Source organism: Marmota marmota, unplaced genomic scaffold, assembly GCF_001458135.2.
Source record: "Marmota marmota marmota unplaced genomic scaffold, marMar, whole genome shotgun sequence".
NCBI classification, from domain to species: domain Eukaryota; kingdom Metazoa; phylum Chordata; class Mammalia; order Rodentia; family Sciuridae; genus Marmota; species Marmota marmota.
This window is the reverse complement of record NW_026000077.1, coordinates 2,233,957-2,257,810: the sequence shown is the minus strand read 5'-3', so window position 1 is coordinate 2,257,810 and position 23,854 is coordinate 2,233,957. Positions and strand designations below refer to the sequence as shown.

General features: G+C 33.2%; 1 protein-coding gene across 3 annotated transcripts in view; it reads left to right on the top strand.

Moving 5' to 3' along the window:
• The window catches only part of Ptpn22 (protein tyrosine phosphatase non-receptor type 22), a 59,787-nt gene extending 36,123 nt beyond the window's left edge, over nucleotides 1-23,664 (top strand). For 2 of the 3 annotated variants that reach the window (XM_048814540.1, XM_015502199.2), the window contains 10 exons: nucleotides 4,040-4,116; nucleotides 4,247-5,067; nucleotides 6,813-6,896; nucleotides 7,459-7,589; nucleotides 9,035-9,062; nucleotides 13,303-13,383; nucleotides 13,730-13,845; nucleotides 17,071-17,101; nucleotides 21,205-21,282; nucleotides 23,381-23,664. In XM_048814540.1, the coding sequence (XP_048670497.1) occupies nucleotides 4,040-4,116; nucleotides 4,247-5,067; nucleotides 6,813-6,896; nucleotides 7,459-7,589; nucleotides 9,035-9,062; nucleotides 13,303-13,383; nucleotides 13,730-13,845; nucleotides 17,071-17,101; nucleotides 21,205-21,282; nucleotides 23,381-23,445 (1,512 nt within the window). In that variant the 3' untranslated portion in view covers nucleotides 23,446-23,664. The remainder of the gene's footprint in view (nucleotides 1-4,039; nucleotides 4,117-4,246; nucleotides 5,068-6,812; nucleotides 6,897-7,458; nucleotides 7,590-9,034; nucleotides 9,063-13,302; nucleotides 13,384-13,729; nucleotides 13,846-17,070; nucleotides 17,102-21,204; nucleotides 21,283-23,380) is intronic. The other variant, XM_048814539.1, reaches the window with a different exon arrangement.
• The last annotated feature ends 190 nt before the right edge of the window (nucleotides 23,665-23,854 follow it).

Genomic DNA, 23,854 nt, shown 5'->3' with positions numbered 1-23,854 from the left:
ACTTTTGTGCATGGCGAGAGAAAGGGATTCAGTTTCATTTTGTTGCATATGGATTTCCAGTTTTCCCAGCACCATTTGTTGAAGATGCTATCCTTCCTCCATTGCATGCTTTTAGCCCCTTTATCGAATATAAGATAGTTTTCTTAATGTTCTTTTCATATGGTTCATTGCTAGTACATATAGAAATGCAACATTGATATTATATCCTGAAAAATTTACTGAATTTATTAGCTCTAGCAGGTTTAAAAAATTTTTTTTATTTGTTCTAATTAGTTATATGTGACAGTGGAATGCATTTTGTTTGACACATTATACATAAATGGAGCATAACTTTTCATTTGTCTGGTTGTACTGATGTAGAGTTACACAAGTCATGTAACCATATATACACATAGGGTAATAATGTCTGATTCCTGTCCCCATGACCCCTCCCTTCCCTAAATTCCCGCCTAGTCCAAAATACCTCTATTCTTCCCACCCACCCCTAGCAGGTTTTTGGTGTAATCCTCCTGACAGAAGATCGTATCTGAAAATAGATAATTTTACTTCCTCTTTTCCAATTTGGATGCCTTTCATTTTTTTTTTTTTTTTGTAATTGGTTAGGCTAGAACTTTAGAACTCTACAACTTCAATACTATGTTGAATATAGGTGGCAAAACTGACATCCTTGTCTTGCTTCTGTTCTTAGGGCTTGTAAAGCTTTGAGTCTTCCATCATTGAATATATTGTTAGCTGTGCATTTTTGTATATGATATTAATAGTGTTGAGAAAGTTTCCTTTTTTTTTTTTCCTGCATCACTGGGGATCAAATCCAGAGCTTCATACATTGTAGGCAAACATTCTACCACTGAGCTACATCTCAAGTCCAGGAAGTTTTCTTATATTCCTGGTTTGATAAGTATTTTTATCTTAGACTTTTCTGCATCAATTGAGATGATCATGTGGGGTTTTTCCTTTTATCTTATTATTGTGATGAATTATATCAATTCTTCATGTTGAACTATCCTTGCTTTGAGAATAAATACCACTTAGTGATGGTGTATAATCCTTAAATTATGCAGTTGAGTTTGGTTTGCTAATATTTTGTTGAGGACTTTAACATCAATATTCATAAAGGATACTATTTTTTTTCCATACTGGGGATTGTACTGAGCTTTCCCCAACCCTTTTAAATTTTCTTTTTTGGGACAGAATTTTGCTAAATTGCTGACACTGCCTCAACCTCCTGAGTTGATGGAATTACCGGGATATGCCACTGTACTTGGCTTGTAATTTTCTTTTTCTTGTAGTATCTCTTGTCTGGCTTTGGTAACAGGCAAATACTAAGTTCATAGAATGAGTTAGGACAGGTGCTTTTCTATTCAATTTTTTGAAAGAATTTGTGAAGGATTGGTGTTAATTAAAGTTTGGTAGAAACCTTTTGCTACTAGACATTTCTTTGTTGGGAGGTTGTAGGTTGTAGGTCTATTCAGATTTTCAATTTTTCTTTAGTTTTGGTAGATTGGCAAACCCATTTTTATCTAGGTTATCCAATGTGTTGATGTACAAGTGTTCATCACATTCTCTTATAATTCTTTTTATTACTGTAAAAGTGGTAGTAATGTCCACATTTTCATTTCTGACTTTTAGTAATTTGAGTCTTTTTTTTTCCCTTAGCCAATCTATCTAAAGGTTTGACAATTTAGTTGATCTTTTCAAAGAACAAACTTTTAGATTTGTTCTCTGTCTTTTCCTAGTCTTCATTTATCTCCCACTTTAATCTTCACTATTTCCTTCTTTCTGTTAGCTTTGGTTTGATTTAATTTTCTTTTTCAAGTTCCTTATAAAAGTTAGGCTATAGATTTGGGATCTTTCTATTTTAATGTATTCAGTTACAGCTGTTAAGTTTTCCTTTTAGCACTGATTTCACTGTTTCTTATAACTTTAGTTGTCTTTTTGTTCTCATTTGTCTCAGGTATTTTCTAATTTCTTTGAGATTTCTTGTTTAATCCATTAATTGTGTTAATATTGAATTTTCAGGTTTTCCTTGTGTTATTTCTAGTTTTGTTTCATTTCATTGTGATTAAGAAAATATGATTGCAGTCTTTTAAAAATGTGTTGAAACTTGTTTTGTGGTCTAGCATATGGCCTATCAAGGAGAATGTTCTCTGCACTTGAGAAGAATATGTATTCTGCTGCTGTTGGGTGGAGTGTTCTATATATGCTTGTTATGTCTCTTTAGCTTACAGTGTTTTTCAAGTCCTCTATTTCCTTACCAATCTTCAATTTGGTCTTTCTATACATTATTAAAAGTGAGTATGAAAGTCTCTATAATAGTTTGCTAGGGCTGGTGTAATAAGTATTACAAGTAGGAGGCACTTAAAACAACAGAGATTTATTTTCTAATGGTTGTGGAGGCTAGAAGTCTGAAATCTAGGTGTCATCAGAACTAGGCTCTAACAGCTCTAGGGGAAGAGTCTTTCTTGCATTTTCCTTGTTTCTCTGTTTGTTGGCAATCCTTTGCATTCATTGTCTTTTAGATAACATACTCCAATCTTTGCCTGTATCAGACCTCATCTTAACTAATTACAATCTGTTTAGACCTTATTTCCAAATAAGATCATGTTCACAGATATCATGGGTTAGATTTCATCATACCTTTTGAGGTGACACAAACCCATAGCAAGTAGTATTATTTTTTTTACATTTTCACATGTCTGAAATCAGCATATACTTTATTATTTATTCCAATCAGTTATACATGATAGCAGAGTGCTTTTTGGTTCATTGTACACAAATGGAGCACAATTTTTGACTTCTCTGGTTGTACCTAAAGTAGGGTCACACCATTTGTGCAATCATACATGTAACTAGGGTAATGATGTCTATCTTATTCCACCATCTTTCCTACCCCATGCCCCACCCCTCTTTGCCCCATCCAAAGTTCCTCTACTCATCCCATGCCCCACCCCCATTATGGATTAGCATCCACGTATCAGAGAAAACATTTGGCCTTTGTTTTTTTGGGATTAGTGTACTTCACTTAGCATGATATTCTCTAACTCCATCCATAAAATCAGCATATACTTTCTAATCAATGGTACCTTAAGAGTCCATGAATCACAGTAACAAATTTCTTTTTCTTTTTAAAAAAATATTTATTGTTTAGTTGTAGTTGGACACAGTATCTTTATTTTATTTATTTTTTTAATGTGGTGCTGAGGATGGAACCCAGGGCCTTGCACGTGCTAGGCGAGTGCTCTACCGCTGAGTCACAATCCTAGCCCCAGTAACAAATTTCTTAATTTTTTAAAAACAAAATAAAGATTGAGAGTGGCTACATAGGTCTGGGAATATGACTCTAGGTTGAGTATTCAGGGACAATTTCCTTATGCAGATGACATTTAAGCAGAGATCCAATTACTTAGAAAGAGGCAACCATGCAAAATCTGGAAGAAGAATGTATAAATCAGAGGGAATACTAAGTGTAAAAAGCATTGGACTGGAAACAAATTTGGCATGTGAAGAATGGCAAGCAGACCATTATACCTGGAGCAAATGAGAAGGAAGAGTAAACAAGATGAGATAGATGCAGGGACCTAATAAGCACCTATTAATTGATTGACATGCTAAAATTTCTGAAGTTAGAATGTTCTAAAGATTGAAGTTACCCCTAAGAACATTTTAAAACTCCTGTATTTGAAAAGATGATGCTATTAGTAAATTCATCCTTTATCTAATACTTTTTAAAAAATTTTATTTTATACCTTTATTTATTCATTTTTTTTTTTAATGTGGTGCTGAGAATCAAACCCAGTACCTCATATGTTCTAGGCAAGCACTCTACCACTGAACCACAATCCCAGACCTATTCTGATACTTTTAATCTCAGTATATGAACAAGTTTCTGCTGGGTTCAATATTTCAGAAGCTCATCTAAATCTTTCATGAATCAGATTTTTGTATTTTCTGAAAAATTACTTCTTGGTCCTCTGAATGCTAAAATATTTCATGGACATGGCCTTACTAAAAAACCATCTCTGATTTCTTTCTTTTGAAGATTCAAGCAGTGTACTTCATTCCTGAACAAAATCTTACTCAACAAACAAATTCTTGTTTCCCTAATTTACCAGAATGGTGAGTACAATTTTACATACCCAAATGTTGACTAATTGGGAGAAGAATATCATGCTTGTACTTCATTGTTACATGGGGAAAAGCCCTCTTTGAGGCATGGTATTGTCATTACTCTTTTTTTTTTTTTCAGCACCATAAAAGAAGAGAAAATGATGAAACAGCAGAGCAAACAAAGGACAAAGGAAGGAATTGCAGAAGCTTCTTCCTTCAACTTTAGGGTTTCTGAAATAAGTGCAAAAGAAGATTTCACTTTGCACTCTGCTAAGTCAAGCCCTTCTTTTGACTTTTTGGAGTTAAATTATGATTGTAACAAAAATGCTGACACAACCACGAAATGGCAGACTAAGCCATTACCAGTAGTTGGGGAACCCCTTCACAAGCATCAAAGTTTGGACTTCAGCTCCAGTTTGTTTGGGGCTTATTCTAATTCTAAGCCTGTAAATGCAGAAGGAAGGGGTTTTAATTCAAAGGGGCCAGTAACACGGACCAAATCAACTCCCTTTGAATTCACACAGCAGAGAAAAAGCAAGGAGTTGAACATTCAGGAAACCTTTTCATATTTGGAAACTCAACCTCATGATTCTCATCTTGTCAAATTGCAGTCTCAAAGAGTGATGCACGTTTCTTCAGAAGAACTGAATTATTCACTGCCACATAACTCTAAGCACCAAATGTGTAATGCCTCTAATGAAAATCAGCATGACTCCAGTGCATTTGGTGTCTGTTCTTATATGTCTTTGGTGGAAGATCCTTATTTTTCATCATTGCCTCCAAGTAGTTCTGACTCTAAAATGTCCCTTGATTTACCTGAAAAGCAATATGTAACTGTTTTGCCTTCTTCATTGCCAACATCCTCTCCAACCCTTTTTTCTTATTATAATTCATATGATTCTTTGGCATTGAATCCTCTGACCAATTCTCCATCACTGAAACAAGAAGCAATCACAGTGGGTAAGTTACTTTTTAAAGTTTGTAGCCTGTTAGATTTCACTTTGCTCTACAGAATATTTGGTTTCTTCTCATCCTATCCCATCTCTTCCTCTGCTTCTTTTTCTTCTTCTCATCTTTAAAGAAATAAACTCCAGAGTATTTTAACAATGTGATAAGCTGAAAACAATATCAAATGTAGTATTCCATGAAACAGGTGGTAGAGAAGGCACTCAGATCTAATAAAGGATCTGAGTCAACAAGAGAATTCCTGAAGGAGGCAATCCTCTTTCCTAGAAATGTTTATCAAAGGCCCACAGTTAATATACATAAACAGCTTCCAAAGAACAGTGGAAAATATCTGATCAGTAGTATCACATGTCATTCAAAAGTTGTGTTGCACAATCATATTGCTCTAATGAATTTAACATATTGTTAAAGCATTCAATTCTTTTCCTGCAGGAGTTGAAAGGGGAGGACCTGATTTCCTGCCCTTTTGTAATAATTTAATAGATGAGAAGATCTGCTTGGCATTTTGTGTAAAACTTTTATCTTAGGACACACCTTTACTTTCATATTTTATCTGTTTTACAATTCTGGATTCTGCATATTATATATATTGTTTAATGGATTCATTTGAAAGTAGAAGTGAAGATCCTGCTAAGAAACTATTATAATTATTACTTCGAGGGGCTAGGGATTGAAACCAGAGCCTCAGGCATGCTATGCATGTTTTTCACCACTGAGCTACATCTCCAGCTCAGGTTATAATAATTTGATGTGAAAGCAGGTGAGGGAAAGTAAAGAGTAATTTTAATTCTCTTAAGCATACCATCAAATAATTTACTAAGAACATTCTACTTAGTAGAGAAAAAGTTTTGTTTTATAACATTCTTTATTGTATAATTTCTTTTCGTTGGTCCCAGGAATGAAACCCAGGTCCTGATGTATGCCAGACAGGGCTTGACTTCTGAGCTACACTCCCAGCCCATGTACAGTGTTTCTCTATAGATAGATGTGTAGATTATTTGTAGTTTTGTTGCAAAAATATTTTATCTGAATTCTAGGAAGTTTCTTCTTTGATTACTTTATATACTTTGGTCTTGTTTTATAATTTAAGCATATCTTCTTTTTCTACACAACCAAAATACCTAAGATTTCTCAGAGCATCATAATCATTAAAAGAAAAAAAACAAAAAAACCCCCACAAATCCTTATTTTCAAGGATTGTAGCAACATTGACACATATGCCATCTGGTGGCAGTTTCTTATAACAGAATTTAAAATTTTCTGTAAAACCTTTGTTTTGTAAAAAAGAAATAAAAGGAAAAACATCCATATTCTTGGGATTTTGTGTGGAATAAAGAAGGCATACTAAAATCTTTATAATTTTATCTGCTGTATAATGGAATCTTCAGCTTGTCAAAGTGCTTACTTTATTATGTATTCAATATAAAAAAGAAAAGAAAAAGAGGAAAGAGTTATGCAGAAACCAGTCCAAAGCATCCTAATTCTTAGTGACTCAATCAAAAATACTTTTGGGCTTTTAGAATAAAAAAAATTTGAAGAATAAGTAAAAACTTCCTGGGTTTGCACCTAAAGACAAATTTGTTCTGCTGCTTTTATCCTTGAGTGAATAAATACCAGCTTTAATGGTATTTAAATATAAATTCTATTAAATTTATGTTTAGCATTAGGTTATAATGTAAGAATTTCCTTTGGATTGTTCTTATTAAAACTTGTGATTGTATTTCTGACATTGTGGATAGCAACTTTTCCTAGAATGGATGATGAAATCCCCCCTCCACTTCCTGAACGGACACCTGAGTCTTTTATTGTAGTAGAGGAAGCAGGTGAGTACAGTTGAATAAGTATACAATATGGTGCTACTTCTCAGTTCTCTTCAGTGTTCTGTGTACTACTGATGAGCAACATTTTGTTGTTGTTGTTCCTGGGATTGAACCTCAGGGTGCTTTGCCACCAAGCTACATCCCCAGCCTCCCCATCCCCCCTTTAAAAAAATATATATATTTTAATATATATATATATATAGATATAATATATATATAATATAATATATAATATATATATATATATGTCTACAGACCTTTATTTTATTTATTTATGTGTGGTGCCGAGAATTGAACCCAGTGCCTCTCACATGCTAGGCAAGCACTCTACCACTGAGCCACAACTCCAATCCATTTCCAGTCCTTTTGAATTTTTGAGATAGGGTTTCACTAAGTTGCTTATGGCCTTGCTAATTTGCTGAGACTGGCCTCAAACTTACAATTTTCCTGCCTCAACTCTCAGCCACTGGGATTATAGGTGTGTGCCATGACACCCAGCAAAACATTTGATTTCTCAAAGAAGAGCACCACTCCTAAGAATTGGGCCATATTCACTTTCTTCTAGGCGAATTCTCAACGAGTGCTCCCACATCCTCATCTCCAACTGTGAAGGTGAAAATTGGAACCTCACTGGAATGGAGTGGAACATCTGAATCAAAGACACTTGATGACTCTGTGAGACTTAGGCCAAACAAGGTCAATAACTTTTTTCTGATTTGGTTCATGTAGATTGAACAGACTATAATTTCATTCCATGCACCTATCATTCTCTTAAGTAGACACTACATACAATGTTCTAGAGGATGTGGGGAATAAGAAAAATGTGAAAGACACAATTATTGACCTTAAGAAACTTGAAGTTGAGATACAGGATGTATACATAAGTCTTCATCTTATTTATACTTATTATAGCAAGATAAATATGATCAATGTTCTGTAAAAGATAAGGAGAGTCAAAGCATAGAAGATACTTTCAGGTTGGAAGTGATCAAGAAGACAGTGAAAGAAGAAACATTTGGGCTGGTTCTTAAAGTTAAGGCAAAGAAATATTTTATATGATGGTAGCTTTTTCATAGTCTGTATCATGTTAGTTTTGATAACATTATAAAGAGTAATTTTTAAAATGACATGTGTACATATTATTTAAGATAGACCTTTGGAATATGTTTCCTGCATCTGGAAGAAAAAAAATCTACACTTCTAACAATCTGCTATGCATTTCTGTATATTCTTTGAACCAACAATATTAAAATTGCAAAAATAAAAAAAGTAACTAACTCAACACTTAAAAGTTCCTACCATTACAATGATGATAGGTAAAATATTTTATACCTCTTAAATTATAATTTTAATGTACCAGTAACTGTTGTTATTAATGTTAATAATATGTACACAAGTAATGGTCTTTATCTTAACTCTCAGAGTAAAGAACAATCACTCCTTTTCTTTTTTTTTTTATTTATTGGTTGTTCAAAACATTACAAAGCTCTTGACATATCATATTTCATACATTAGATTCAAGTTGGTTATGAACTCCCAATTTTACCCCAAATACAGATTGCAGAATCACATCGGTTACACATCCACATTTTTACATAATGCCCTATTAGTAACTGTTGTATTCTGCTACCTTTCCTATCCTCAACTATCCCCCCTCCCCAATCACTCCTTTTCTAATGTCATGAAGTGACTACAATTTCAACAACTTACTTCCAAGTAAATTTTCAAGAAAGTGTTTTAGTAGGAAAGAAATAAGTCAGAAGGGGATCAATGTTTGACTAATTGCCATGTGATATAAGAAAAAAATATGTAAAATTTTATATAAAACTGTACTGAAGCACACTTATGAATTAGGAAAAATTTGGTATACATTTCACCTCTATAGATATATATATATATTTTTTTAAATATTTTTTTATAGATATATTTTGAAAAATAATTTACAGAAATGCCATTTATTGCTTTGAATTTGTATAATGTATATATATACATATGTGTGTGTGTATATATATATGTATGTATGTATGTATGTGTATGTATATATATATATATATATATATATATATATATATATATATATANTATATATATATATATATATATATATATATTATTCTTTCACTTTTCTTTTTTTCTTCTAGAACGTAAAACTCCAGAGTCCCAAATCAGGTAAAAATTCTTTTGGTTGTATATGATATTTAGCCCTAGTATTTATACTGTAAGAACAATTCATTAAGTTTAGAGTAATTTACCTCAGGAGGTCTCATTGTTCTCATAGTAACCTCTGCTAATTTATTGATTTATTTCTGGTTTTCTCAAACTACAACGTTTGTTTTGTTGTGGGCAAGGTGAAGATGGATTTTAGCATTCTGTTCCTTATATAATCTTTTAAAAACATATTTCAGATAGGATCTTTTAGAATTGAGCAAAAAGAACAAAGCAAGGGAAGGGAATGAAAGGGAAGGGGAATGGGAGTAGGAAAGACAGTGGAATGAGTTAGACATCATTTCCCTAAGTACATGTATGAAGACATGAATGGTGTGAAAATAGTTTGTGTATAACCAGAGACTTGAAAAATTGTGCTTTCTCTATATAATATGAAATGAATTGCATTCTGCCATCATATATAACAATTAGAATAAATAATTTAATAAAGAGAAAAAAACAAAGCAAAAAGGCATTATACTACCTAACTTCAAAATATACTAAAAAATATGCTGCAAAGTTATAGTAATCCAAATGGCATAATATTGACAGTAAAAACACACATAGTCCAGAAGAAAATAATAGCTATCTTAGAAGAAAACTCATTCATCTACTGGTTTTCAACAAAGATGCTATAAATATGAATTGGAAAAATGATGGTATTTTTAATAAATGGTGCTGGGAACGTTAGTAAATATCTTAGTTCACAGTTTCAGAGGTTCAGCCTCTGGTGGACCAACTCAGTTACTCTGGGCTCAAGGTGAGGCAGAATATTGTGGTGAAAGGGTGTGGTGAAGGGAATGCTGCTCTACTAAAGTGGCCAGAAAGCAGAGAGAAAAAGGAGAACAGGCCTCAGGGAAGATGAACCCTTCCAGGGTATACCCCAAGTGACCTACCTTCTCCAGTCATGCCCCCTTGCCTATAGTTGCCACCCAGTTAGTTTGATTGTAAACTATTCTCACAATTCAGTCACTTTACATAAACTCCAAGTATTCCTGCATTAAAACAGGAGCTTTGGGGGCACATCTCATATGCAAACCATATCAGAAACCCACATGTACAGGAATGAAACTAGACTCTTATCTCTCTCCAGTTACAGAAATCAATTCAAAATAAATTAAAGACTTAAATGTATGACTTGAAACTAAGAAACGACTAGAAAAAACACAGGGAAAATGCAAGGATTTCTTTGGACAAGACTCCAAAAAACATAGAAAGGCAAAAATAAATAGGATTACATCAAATAAAAGTATTCTGTACAGCAAAGGAAACAACTATCAGAGTGACGTGATAACCTACAGAATGGGAGATTGGTGGGAATGTAAATTAGCACAGCCATTAGTGAAAACATTTTGAAAGTTCCTAAAAATTTAAGTTAGAATACCATATATCCCAGCAATCCCACTACTGGATCTGTATCCAAAGAAAATGAAATCAGTATGTTAAATATCTGCCCTCCCATGTTCATTGCAGCATTATGCACAATAGCTAAGAAACAGAAACAAAAACAAAAACAAAAACAAACTAAGTGTCCACCCACTTATGAATGGATAAACTAAATATGGCACGTATACACAATGGGATACTATTCAGCCATAATAAAGATGAAATTCTTGTGACAACATGGATAAAACTGGAGATTTTAACAGTAGATATTGTTATAATTAGATAGGAGTATAAAGTTCTGGTTTACTAGTGCATAGCAGGGTGATTCCAAAAACAATTATACACTGTACATTTCAAAAGGTAAAAATCAAGGACTTTGAATGTTTTTATCATGAAGAAATGATATGCATTAGAGGAGATTTATTTAACCTGGCTTAAACATTACACATTGTATACATGTATCAAAACATCACATTGTATACTCCATTAATATGTACAGTTTTATTTTATTAAAATAAAATTTTTAAAATTTTTTGTCTTAATTAATTATACATGAGAGTAGATTGCATTTGTGCCCTTTGATATATCAAACATCGATGGGATATAATTTCTCATTTTTCTGAGTGTACATGTTGCAGAACCATATTGGTCATGCAGTCACATATAAATAAATTTAGTTTAAAAAATTAGTAGCATTCCATTATATAGATTTTACCATCATTAATAATGCAAGTCTCAATTATTTCTGCTCATTGAATTCTTTAACTTTTTGGGAGCAGTGGTACACATTTGTAATCCCAGCTACTTAGAAGACTGAGGTAGAAGAATTACAAGTTAGAGGCCAGCCTGGGCAGTTTAACAAGATTTGAAGGACCTGAAAGCTAGTTGGATGAAATCTCTATAATAGGCAAATCTATAAAGCACAAAGCAGATCAGAGTTTACCAAGGGCTAGGGGAAAGAGGGAATAAAGGGTAATTACTTAATGGGTACAGAATTTCCTTTTGGAAGTAAAGGAAATGTTCTGGAATTAGTGGTGTTAGTTGCACAATACTGTAAATGTACTAATGGTAAATCTTATGTATATTTTACCATATACACAAAGATAGCCAGAGGAATTTAGTTTTGTGTTGTTGTTTTTTTAATTGCAGTACTGGGGATTTAACCCAGGAAACTCACTACTACTGAGCTACATCCCCAGTCCTTTTAATTTTTTATGTTGAGACAGGGTCTTGCTAAATTGCCCAGGCTGGCCTCAAAGTTATAATCCTCCTGCTTCAGTCTCCTGAGATACTGGGATTACAAGGATGTGCCACTGTACCCTGCTAGAAATTCAGTGTTAATGCAGTAAATAATCAATACTGTGAATCCTTCATCAGTGGAGTATTCAGATGAAACTGTATTTTAGGAAGATATCTGCTAGGATATTTTTAATATATTCTAGCAGATATAGTTGACAGCTATAGTTTTCAGAATATTTCCTAATAGCAAACTAAATGATAAACTACTTTATCAAATATTTATTAAATGCCTATATATGCCAGTTATTATATTAGGTGCTGGAAATAAGTATTGTACTTTTACATATTACCCAGCATAGAGAAATAAACAAGAAAACTTGCTTAATAGACAAATTCAAAGACCTGAAAAAATTCCAGTGACCAATGACAGGTGAAACAATAGTACTTAACTGCACTTTCATTTTCAAAGGTATTCACATAATGTTTTTTTACAATATTTATTTTTTAGAAGTAGCCTCGCACGTGCTAGACGAGCTCTCTACCGCTGAGCCACAATCTCAGCCCCAAAAGTGAGGACTTCCTATTAGTTATGGTTCCACTGAGGCTCGAACCCAGGCACATAATATTAACAATACTCAGCACTGTATAATGAGAAGCTTATGTCAATGGAACATCATCTGAATCTTTAGGAGTTTACATCATGGGAAAATAGCTCTGTTATTTAAAATTCTTTATTATGGAGAATTCTAAATATATTTTAAACCTACCATAATATTATTAATTATTTTTGGGTTAATAGTAATTTCTTAATATTACATAACATTGAAACTGTTCAGTTTTCTCCACTTGTCTCAAATGTCTTTCTATGTTGATTTATTTGAATCTGGATTCAAACAAAGTCTATACATTGCATTGGGTTTATATATTACCTAAGTATTTTTAAAATCTTTAACATATCTTTCCTTTTTATATTTTCTCATGTATATCTTGAAGAGAGTGGAACATTTATACTAAAGACTGCTTAAAATTCTGAATCTGACTAAATGTACTTTCAGATTTTATTTAATATGTTCCTCTATTTCCTGGATTTCCCTGTCAAATAGGAGTTAGGATTAGAAGCTTGATTAAATTCAATTTCAATTTCTTTGGAAGAATTCATCTGCAAGTGAGCTATAAGTTTTTGATGAATCATAGACATATTGGCTAAAGAGAGAGGAGAACAAAGTCTTGAGGTTCTGGTTAATTAATTATAAAATTAATTATAAAAGTTAAACAAAGCCAAAAGTCTTTCTTTTTTGTGGGGGTGGGTACAGGGAATTGAACTCAGGGGCACTGGATCACTGAGCCCATCCCCAGCCCTATTTTGTATTTTATTTAGAGATAGGGTCTCACTGAGTTGCTTAGCACTTTGCTTTTTCTGAGGCTGGCTTTGAATTTACGCTCCTCCTGCCTCAGCCTCCTGAGCTGTGGGGAATACAGGCGTGTGCCACCGTGCCTGTGCCTGGCTTAGCCAAAAAGGTCTGGACATTAAGACTTTTAGCTGATAGTTTTGTTTTGTTGTATACTTTTCTCATTATAGATTTCCATCAAGATTCTTCTCCCTCACCACCTCCACTCCCAGAAAGAACCTTAGAATCCTTCTTTCTTGCTGATGAAGATTGTAAGTTGCAGTACTTTCTTTCCAAAAAAGTTATAAAAGTGAGAATGTTAAAAGGTTAATAAAGACCAAATGGAAAACAACAAAGAATGATTAAATAAGATAAAGGAATAAATATTCTTTTTTTCTGCAGTGCTGGGTATCAAACCCAGTTGCCTCATGCAGGGTAGGCAGATGCTCTTCCACTGAGCTAAAAGAACACATTTTCTAAAGCCCACAATGTATAGTAAAAATAAAGCCAAAGAAAGTCAAGAATTACTGAGTATATCTGAATATATATCTATGTATATCCTAAAAGCTTAAGAAACTATGCAACAAAACATTTTCCCCCCTTTTATCTTTGTTCAAGGTATGCAGGCCAAATCTGTAGAAACTTATGCTACTAGCTGTCCTGAAACAATGAAAAATTCAACGTCTTCAAAACAAACATTGAAGACTTCAGGAAAAAGTTTCACAAGGAGTAAGGTAAAGAAGATTGGAGATTTAGGAAACATGCCAGAAGCTTTCCTTACTAAAGGTTTCTCTCTTCCCCAGCATTTAGATAGAAAATTAGATTAAACCTCTTTACTAAAACTGTTTAACTCACGATAATCAAAATTAACAGAAGCCAAAATGAAGAAAAAAAACTCTTTGAGAATTTATTTCTCCCTAAGGCTGATTAATAAATTTAAGAGATGCTTAATGAAACTACCAACTTCTTTACTACTGGAACTAGACAAACTGATTCTAAAGTTCATATGGGTAGAGGAAGGAAAACCAAGAATAGCCAGAAAACTGCAGATAAGCAAGCAAGGAAATAAATAAACAAATAAATATAATGAAAGGAGAGTATCCTTACTAGATATTAAAATATTGTAAGGTCTCAGTAATTGAAATAGTCTGATATTGGTGTATGAAAAGAACCACCAACAGAATAGAAAGAGAATAGATAAATAAAGGAATTAGTCTGTGATGAAGGCATATCCCAAATCAGAGGATAAGGATGGATGGTTTAATAATTGTGGTTGCATTAAATAAATAAACAACTACCTAGGGGAAAAAAAGGCAGGATATATAACTCACATCTACACCAGAATAAATTCTAGATTGCTAAAGGATTTAAATTTTAAAAAACAAGCAAGCAAGCAAGCAAATAAACACAAAACTCCCAACTTATAGAGGTACTTAAAAAAATAACTTGGAAAGATTCCTTGGAAAGATTCCTGGAGTATTAATGACCTTTATAATTGGGATTAATAAACCAGAAGCTATGAAGAAAAAGACATATAAATTCAACCAAATAAAACACAAAATCTGCATTGTCTCCCCCCAAAAAATCACCTTAAAAACAAAAAACAAAGAACAAATTGGAAAAAAATATTCTTGCAACTGGCATAAAGCCCATAAAGGTTTTTTTTTTTTTTTTAATAGTTTATAGTTAAAAAAAAAAAAAAGTTTATAGTTTAAAAAAAAAAAAGAGTTGCTAAAGGGCTGGGGTTGTGGCTCAGCAATAGAGTGCTTGCCTAGCATGTGTGAGGCCCTGGGTTCAACCCAGAGCACCCGCATAAAAATAAATAAATAAAGGTATTGTGTCCAACTACAACTAAAAAATAAATATTAAAAAAAGAGTTGCTAGAAATTAACAGAGAATAATAACCCTAAAATAAAAATGGGTAAAAAATACATGCTCAGATATTTCAAAGAAAACAAATGAAGGGCTGGGGATGTGGCTCAAGCGGTAGCGCTCTCGCCTGGCATGCGTGCAGCCCGGGTTCGATCCTCAGCACCACATACAAAGATGTTGTGCACACCGAAAACTAAAAAATAAATATTAAAAAATTCTCTCTCTCTCTTTAAAAAAAAAAGAAAACAAATGAAGTATGTTCTGCCCTTTAAACATTTGATATTCTCAACCTCATCCACAATAAGAGAAAAAAAGTCACAAATGAAAAAATGTTGCTTTTAATCTATCAGAGTGGCAAATTCCAAAAGTTTGACTATAATCTATGTTAGGGGTGCTATGGGGAAATAAGCATACACCTATTTTGTTGGTGAGAGTATGAAATGGTACAATTTATGTAGAGGGTAATTAGTAATATAAAAATTACAAATACATATATCCTTTGACCTAACAATTTCACTTCTAGGAATAAATTCCTACACAAATGCTTGCATGCACATGAAATTGTATGTATACCAAGTATTGATTTCAGCATTATTTATAAGCAAATGACTGGAAACATCACAAATGTTAATCATTATACATATATATATATATATATATATATATATATACACACACACACACACACACACACACACACACACAATAGAATACTATGTAGCTAAAAAAAGAATGAAGACTCTCAATATTCTTAAAAATACTTTTGCTTAAAAGGGGGAAATGTGATTTATCTATAAGTTTACTTGTATATCCATTAAGTAACTCTGGAAGGACATATAACAAACTAACTACTACTATGGGGCAGGGGGAGCATTAGAAACTAGGTAGATGGAGGACAATGATGGGAGCTTATTTATTTAGTGGAACTTGTGATTAAACCCATGGCCTCTCAGATACGAGGCAAGTACTCTACCATTGGGCTACCTCCCCAGCCTGTATTTTTTTTGTTGTTAAATTGCCCAGGCTGGACTGAAACTTGTGATCCCCCTGCCTTGGCCTCCTGAGTAGATGTTATTATAGGTATGTGCCACCATGCCCAGTTTGAATGGGAACATTTTCACTAAAATTTTTGATTCATAAATAAATTACTTCCCCCGCCCCCACAGGTACTGGGGATTGAACTCAGGGCACTCAACTACTGGGCTACATCCCCAGCTCTATTTTGTATTTATTTAGAGACAGGGTCTCACTGAGTTGCTTAGTGTCTCTCCATTGCTGAGGCTAGCTTTGAACTCTGAGATCCTCCTGCTTCAGCCTCCCAAGCTGGTGGGATTACAGGTGTGCACCATTGTGCCTGGTAAATCAGTTATTAAAAATCTAAAAATTTCCAAAAAAATAATTTCTTAATTATCTATTATATGGAAGATTGTGGTTCTCTTAGGTATTAGAGAAATAATAACACTTGCCTGTATGGTTATTAGACAGAATAACTATGTGATACCTATATGAAATATTAAGAACAATAAAGTAAGAATGCAGCAGATTAAAAACATACATGCAAGGAAATGTGGAATAAAAAAGAAATTTGGGTGGGTTCCTGAAGAAGATGCCTCTATAAAGGAGGCTGACCAAGGACAAGGGCTGGCTGAATGGTGAGAAGGAAGTATCATAGTTACACTAAGGGAGTGGGCCTAAGTAAACTGAATATAATAAAACATGATTGGCTGGAAAAATTCTTGGCTGGAATGGGAAAGGTTATCTATCAGTGCTATATGCAGAAGTCATTGTGGGTTCTGGAATGCTCCTAATAAATGAGAGAAGTGGAAACTTCATTTTTACTCATGACATTCTAATAGCATTATTTCTAAATTTGTGGTATGGATACTTATATGGTAAAAATAGCAAGATATAATCAAGTGGAAATTGTACACTGAATTAAAAATGGAAAGATAAAAAATTATGCATTTTTCATGGTTGTTTTTAAGGAAATTAATCCTTTTTACTTAAATTTATATTTCTATTTGTTAAAATATTTTGATTTTTTATAGGGAAACAAACTAACCTTTTTCCTTTCTTCACTTTTGTAGAGTTTGAAAATTTTGAGAAACATGAAAAAGAGTAAGTTTCTGTGTATTATTTTTTACAATATCTATCATTTACGATTATGTAATTTTCTTTATATAGCCTCCTTGTGGAAAAAATGAATACTATCATTCCTAAAACAGAGCCTCTGCAGAGTCTTATGGATCAGAGCAGTCACCTCTGCACCTTGTACTATGCTGGGTTCCACAATGTTAACACTGGACAGGGAGTAAGGGGACCAAATGTTTTTTGTTAATAGGATAATAATTAGTACAATGTTTGTTTGTTTTTGGTCCCAGGGATTGAACCCAGAGGCGCTTTACCACTGAGTAACATCTCTAGAACTTTTTATTTTAAGAGAGGGTCTCTCTAAGTTGTTTAGGGCCTTACTAAGTTGCTGAGGCTGGCTTTGAACTTGGGATCCTCTGGCCTCAGCCTCACAGGCTGGCAGGATTATAGGTGAGCACCATAGTACCCAGCAGTACAATGTTTTACCCATCTTGAGATGCTGTCATACAAATGTGTTATTTAAAACTTCCAGAAGTCTAACTTTTTTGAAAATAGTCACAGCAAAGCATATTGTGAAACAAATGTGTTGATTTAATGAAATAAGCAAAGCATTGACACATTTCCATTTTTATCAAGTATTATTAGCAGGAAAAGTCTGTTGCTTACTATTTTCACTATGTTGTAATGAAAATAAAACTCAGACTCTTGAAACTTTGGGACATTATCTTAAAAATCCTATTTATAAAGTATATAAAACATGATGATATACCTCCTACAAATTCAGTTAGTCATGAAGGAATAAATAGTTGATAGTGCTATAGGGAGGGACAAAGAGCACTGAGAAAACTTGATTTAAAGTATAGACTAAGTAAGAAAGTTATAGTGGAATATTACTTTATTCTTCTGAGTTTGTACTAGCTACAGACTACAGATTGTTGATAGTTATCATTTGGCATCATAGTGGACGTCTAGAATGAACTGATTTCTTACGAACCATGATGGCTAAAGAGAGGTTATAAAATATATCATCATTCTCCTCATCATTCAAAAGAGAATTTAAACATTTCAATTAGCATAAAACCCATAGGGGTATTTTTGAATATAAAAGAGGAAATTCTGGTAGAAAACAGGAGAAATTAAAGAGCCAAGAGCCAAGAAATTAATGAATTGAGCAGTCAACCAAAGATGGATTTGATCTGCTTAGCTTATGAAACACCCAATTTTCTTTTTCAAGATCTAACACTGTATAGGGATATCAATAAAGAAAGCACAGACTCTAGGTAGATTTATGTTGGCACAGCTTCAGGATATGGTGGGACTCTTTAGAGATTGAGTCTTATTTCTAAGTAAGAGCTCCTAGGTCATTCTCTGGATGTAGGCTGGGCTGTATTTCCATTTTTTAACTACCTTGATCCTGTAATCTTTTGCCCTTAAGTGAAGAACAATATCTAGCCCCCAAATTGATTCTGAAAATTTTAGATTTACCCACCTATACTCGTGTATGTGTCCTCCACACCTCTAGATGGTTGGTGACTCCAGAATTCCCTGTTTCTCCCTAGACTTGCTATCTCTTACCATCCGATCTGTAAAGCTTTTAATGAAATAAGCACTTTTCATCTGTTATGCTATGTTATCTAAGTTATCATTCATTCATTCAACAAGTATTTTTTTAAGCACCTACTGTGAGCCAGGCATTATGCATGGCACTTGTTATATGATGGTGAATAGACCAGATATCAGCTGTTGGACTTTATTTATTTATTTATTTATTTATTTTTTTGAGAGAGACTTTTTTTGAGAGAGAGAGAGAGAGAGAATGAATTTTATTTTTTAGTTTTTGGCGGACACAACATTGTTGTTTGTATGTGGTGCTGAGGATCAAATCCGGGCTGCACGCATGCCAAGCGAGCACGATACGGCTTGAGCCACATCCCCAGACCTGGACTTTTTTTAGAATTTAAGTTTAGTGAAGGATTCAGATATCAAACAAGTGAATTCACAAATGTGTACAAAACATATTGTGATAAATGCTATGAAGGAAAACAAAAGAATTATAGAGAGAAAAACACAGGGGATCCACTTTAGAAGAGGTGGCCCAGGACTTAGTACTTTCTAAGGAAATGACAGTTGAATCTGAGACATGAAGGAACAGCTAGCCAGGCAAAGAATGGGGAGATGACTCTAGATACAGAGAACATTATGTACAAACTGAGGTGTGAGAGTTTTGTATGCTGTAGGAACTCAAATGAAGCCATCAGAGCAGCAGAGCAGTAAGGAAAGAAGAGAGAAAAGTAAGGTTAAGTCAGGAATGATGGAAAGACAGGGGAGAAGTAGTTAGATTCTTATAGGTTATATTAGAATGTCCTGGGTTCAATACCCGGTACAAAAGAAGAAAAGAAATATAGTTGCAAGTGACAGAAAACCCAACTTGAGCTGATTAAAGCAGAATTGGCTTTTAACCACGGGTTTGAATGATATAATCAGAACATAATTTCTCATTCCATAACTCACAGATTTGTTTCATTCTGTGATAGCATACTCATAGGCAGGATTTTACCATGTGGCTTTAGGCTTGTGTCAGAAAAAAGAAAATAATAAAAGAAAAAGAAAAAGATTAGCCCTTTCTGGGTTGCTCAAGCAACAGTCTGATGACCAGTGCTAATTGGGTCTGATTGTCTTGGCTTGGTCCATTTGCCCATTCCTGAATCAGTTCTTACCAATATATTCAATATTAGGCAGAACAACATCCTATCTGATATTTAACAGTTGTTACACGTGGACACTGATTAATCAGGAGAGAGATCAGACCTACAAATCTGGTATGACCATGCTAATGTACCAAGTACAAAACAATGAAAATGGAACCTAGTTATTAGTCATTTCATTGATCTAAAAATAGAATCAGTTCACCAGAAATGTAGAAAACTGAAAATTAGGGAAGGATAAAAAGGAAAATTCAAGTTCTATTTTCAGAAGAGGGAATGCATGTAGGGCAGATACCATAAAAATACCTTAGATAAGCTAGTTCACTCTAATAGACACATGCAGAATCTTTGCCTCTTTTGTAATAAATCAATATTTCCCTTTGGGATAGTTTTTTTTTCTTTCTGAGGGATGTTTACATCTCTGAGTTTACATGAAAATCTACAGATTACTAATATCTCCTGAACTTCCTCACCTTATGTCTATTCTTAGTGCCAATGTTTGAGATAGTTAAGTATTAGTTAACTGAATATGATTGAAATCTACTATATATTCCAGTAATTTGTATTCTAGTATGTCTCAAAAGGGCAAGGTGTTTCTAGAATCCTAGTATTATGTATGTGCAAACACTTTTTGCATTGCATTTTGAAGTGTTGAAAACAAAAAAACAAAAAAAAATTAATAATTTCTTTCCATTTATATACTCTTTGTCAGAAAGTATACACAAACCTTAAATTACCCTTTTTCACTGTAAGACAGTGCATATGCAAAATGTGGAGCAAAATTTTCACTGGATTGTTTTCAAAACTGGGTAGAAACTGATACATGTACATATTGAAGTTCTGGGAAGACAATTATATTTTTAAGCCTACATATAAGTAACTAAAATAGCAAAACAAAGCTGCACAACAGTGCTTGTGGAAGACTATGAACCTAAATTAGAATTATCTGTGGTGGGAAAAAAGTAGGCTGGAAAGTGGAGTGAACAGTGAAAGAGATTCCAGGAATAGAGGATAATGTTAAGAAAAATCAGACTTGCCATAAATTAATGTGGCTATCTAGGAGTGTACTAAGAGTACATAAAATAAGATGGAAGTTCAAAGACAAAAATCTGAATCTCCCAAGAAATTGATTAATTATATATGATGGTTCTTATTCCTTTGGTAATTTCCCTTAGTTTTGGGGTTTACTAAATAGTGTTATGCAAAACAAAACAAAAAAAACCCTTTTTAAAAAAAGAAACATCACATAAACGAGATTATAATGTCAACCTATCTATAAACATCTATATTTTAACATTTGATGCCGATGTATTTATTTGGGAGTGCTCGTTACTCTGGAAGAAATGTTTAATCTCAACAATATGCACTTTGATAAATAGTAATCTATCTTTATTCTTTCCCTTGTGTTTTTTCTTTTCATTACAGATATCTGTAGTTCTTCCCCACCAAGCAAGCCTGCAGAATCTATTCAGCCAAATAACTCAAGCTCCTTTCTGAATTTTGGTATGTGCTATTTTACAGCAGTTTTTAAAAATCTTGTAAAATATTCATTTATAGTATGAAACAACTTCAAATACCAAGAGATGTGGTTTCTTCTTCCTCTTCTGGTCTTAAGACACTGGCTTTATGTAGCAATATCATGTCAGTTCATATTCCTTTGAAGAGAACTTAGATGTGACATAACTAAATTATAAGAGACTGGCAAGTGTTAATATTGCTGAGCAGATATATACAGTGTAACTTTTTAAGAAATTATTTTTAATTATAGATGGACATAACATTTTTTTATGTGGTGCTAAGGATTGAACCCAGTGCCCCACACTGCAAGGCAAGTGCTCTGCTACTGAGCCACAGCCACAGCCCTACACAATGTAATTTTATTTCTGAGGAAGAAGCAGAGAAAGATTTTGGTGCAGAAGCAGCACCTGGGTTATGGCCCCTATCTCACTTAGAGAAAATATTTTAATTAGAATCTCTGGAGCTGCTTTTTGGCTATTAAGTTTTATCTAGTTTAAAATATTATACTTTTAACAAGTTATGGTTGTACAAAATAATTTAGTTGAAAACATTCATTTAGAATATTGAATAAACTATGGAAGAGGCACCCAACTTTGCCTGGGACATAAATGTTTTCTATTTCTTTTCTTTAAATTAGTGATCCCACTTGAGTAACTTAAGGTCCACCTAACTTTACAACACAGTCTGTGCTTCTTTTCAAATATGCCTAGATTTGAATAATTTACCTATTTGAAAAGCAGCATGTATTTTTCTTTGCTACCTTTTATAAGAGGCAATAAAATTATACGGATATGCTACTCAAAATTGTGGTTTATTTTTCCTGAAATGACTCACATGCAGGGGAAAAAAAGAGAAAAAGGCTTCTCAACACTATTGAGAACTGACCAGTGAAAGAGACTGAATTACATACATATATATAATATATATATATAATCACTGAAATTTAAGATACTTGAAGTGGTCAGGAAACACATCCTTTTATTCCCAACCTACTTGAGTTACAGTCAAGATTTATTGATGAGATGATTTTGACTATTATGTGCAGCTACTTAACCTGAATCATTTTTCTTGTTATCAGAGTAAAATGTACATCAAGCAGGCTGTGCATTCCTCTCCAATATTTTAAATCACTGCATAATTTTTAGTGGTTTCCTTCCTTTTTTTTTTTTTTTAAATCTTCTTTTCTCCATCTCTACTCTTCTAGTTCTGATATAGTTTTTGTTTTAGGTTTAGGTTTAGGTAACTTATGAGTAGTTATTAAGTAAGATGATGAAATTAAAAGTTCAGGAATATATGAATTTTCTATTATTTGTTCTCTCTGTATTCCAAACCTTTCATTTTCAATTTAAGCACTTAAAGTTGCTAAGTGCTACGATACCTTGAAAATATACCACCATCAAAGAAAAGACAATATTACAAGGGATAAAGAACGTTATCAACCTAAAAATCTTTTGAAAGCATCAAGAAGTAGCCTTCATTCTTTTTTTCAACTTTTTTATTGATGCATTATAATACTGGAATTTGTTGCTACGTATTTGTAACACACACTGTATAACAATATAGTTTGGTTAGTTCCCTTCCCCACTAACTTCTCTTTCCCTTCCCTCCTTCCTCAGTAGCTTTGATTCTTTGAAAGATTTCCTCATCCTTCTTCTTTGTGGTAGTAGGGGGAGTGAATTTAGATAAATGCTATTATGCACTAAATTATCAAAGGCTATTTTAACCAGGGTTCTTTATTCAATTATTACTATTATTAAATTTACATGCTAAATGTGCTCTACACATTTAAAATATGAATATTTGGGTTGGGTGTGTATATCAGTGGGTAGAGCACTTGTCTAACATATAATAAGACCCTGGGGTTCAAATCCCAGCACCACAAAAATAAAATAAAAAATTTAAAAAAGTATTCTATTGTTATCACTTAAGCTTTAGTTACTATAATGCTCTTATAATCTATCATTAAATTGCTCAGATGCTGTTTCACCCTTTGAAAATAATCCATGAATCTGCATATAATAGTCTAAAATTTATCTTTCTATTAAAAAAAATCCATTTCATTCCATTTTATTTTTGTTTCCAGGTTTTGCAAATCGTTTTTTAAAACCCAAAGGACCAAGGAACCCACCACCAACTTGGAACATTTGATAAACTCTGAATTTATAATATAGACTGCATCTGCAATAAAACTACTGGAATACACTAGCTAAAATAAATGCTAAATATTCATAATATTAAAAAATGAAGATATGCTAATGTGTTAGTGGTTTTTAACAGAAAAGCAATATGAAAAAAAAAATGCCAGCAATTTTGTATTTTCATATCTTACATTGGATGGGAAACTGCAAATAAAAGGTTGTGATTTAAGCTTATGTTGTAGAGAATGCTATATGAAAAAATTTAAAATGGATTTCTTTTTCATTTTTGGAAGTTATCCTATTTAAATGCACATTTTTTGTTTGGGGGTTTCTTTTGTTGGTACTGGGGATTGAACTCAGGGGTGCTTAAACACTGAGCCACATCCCAAACCCTTTTTATATTTTATTTAGAGACAGAG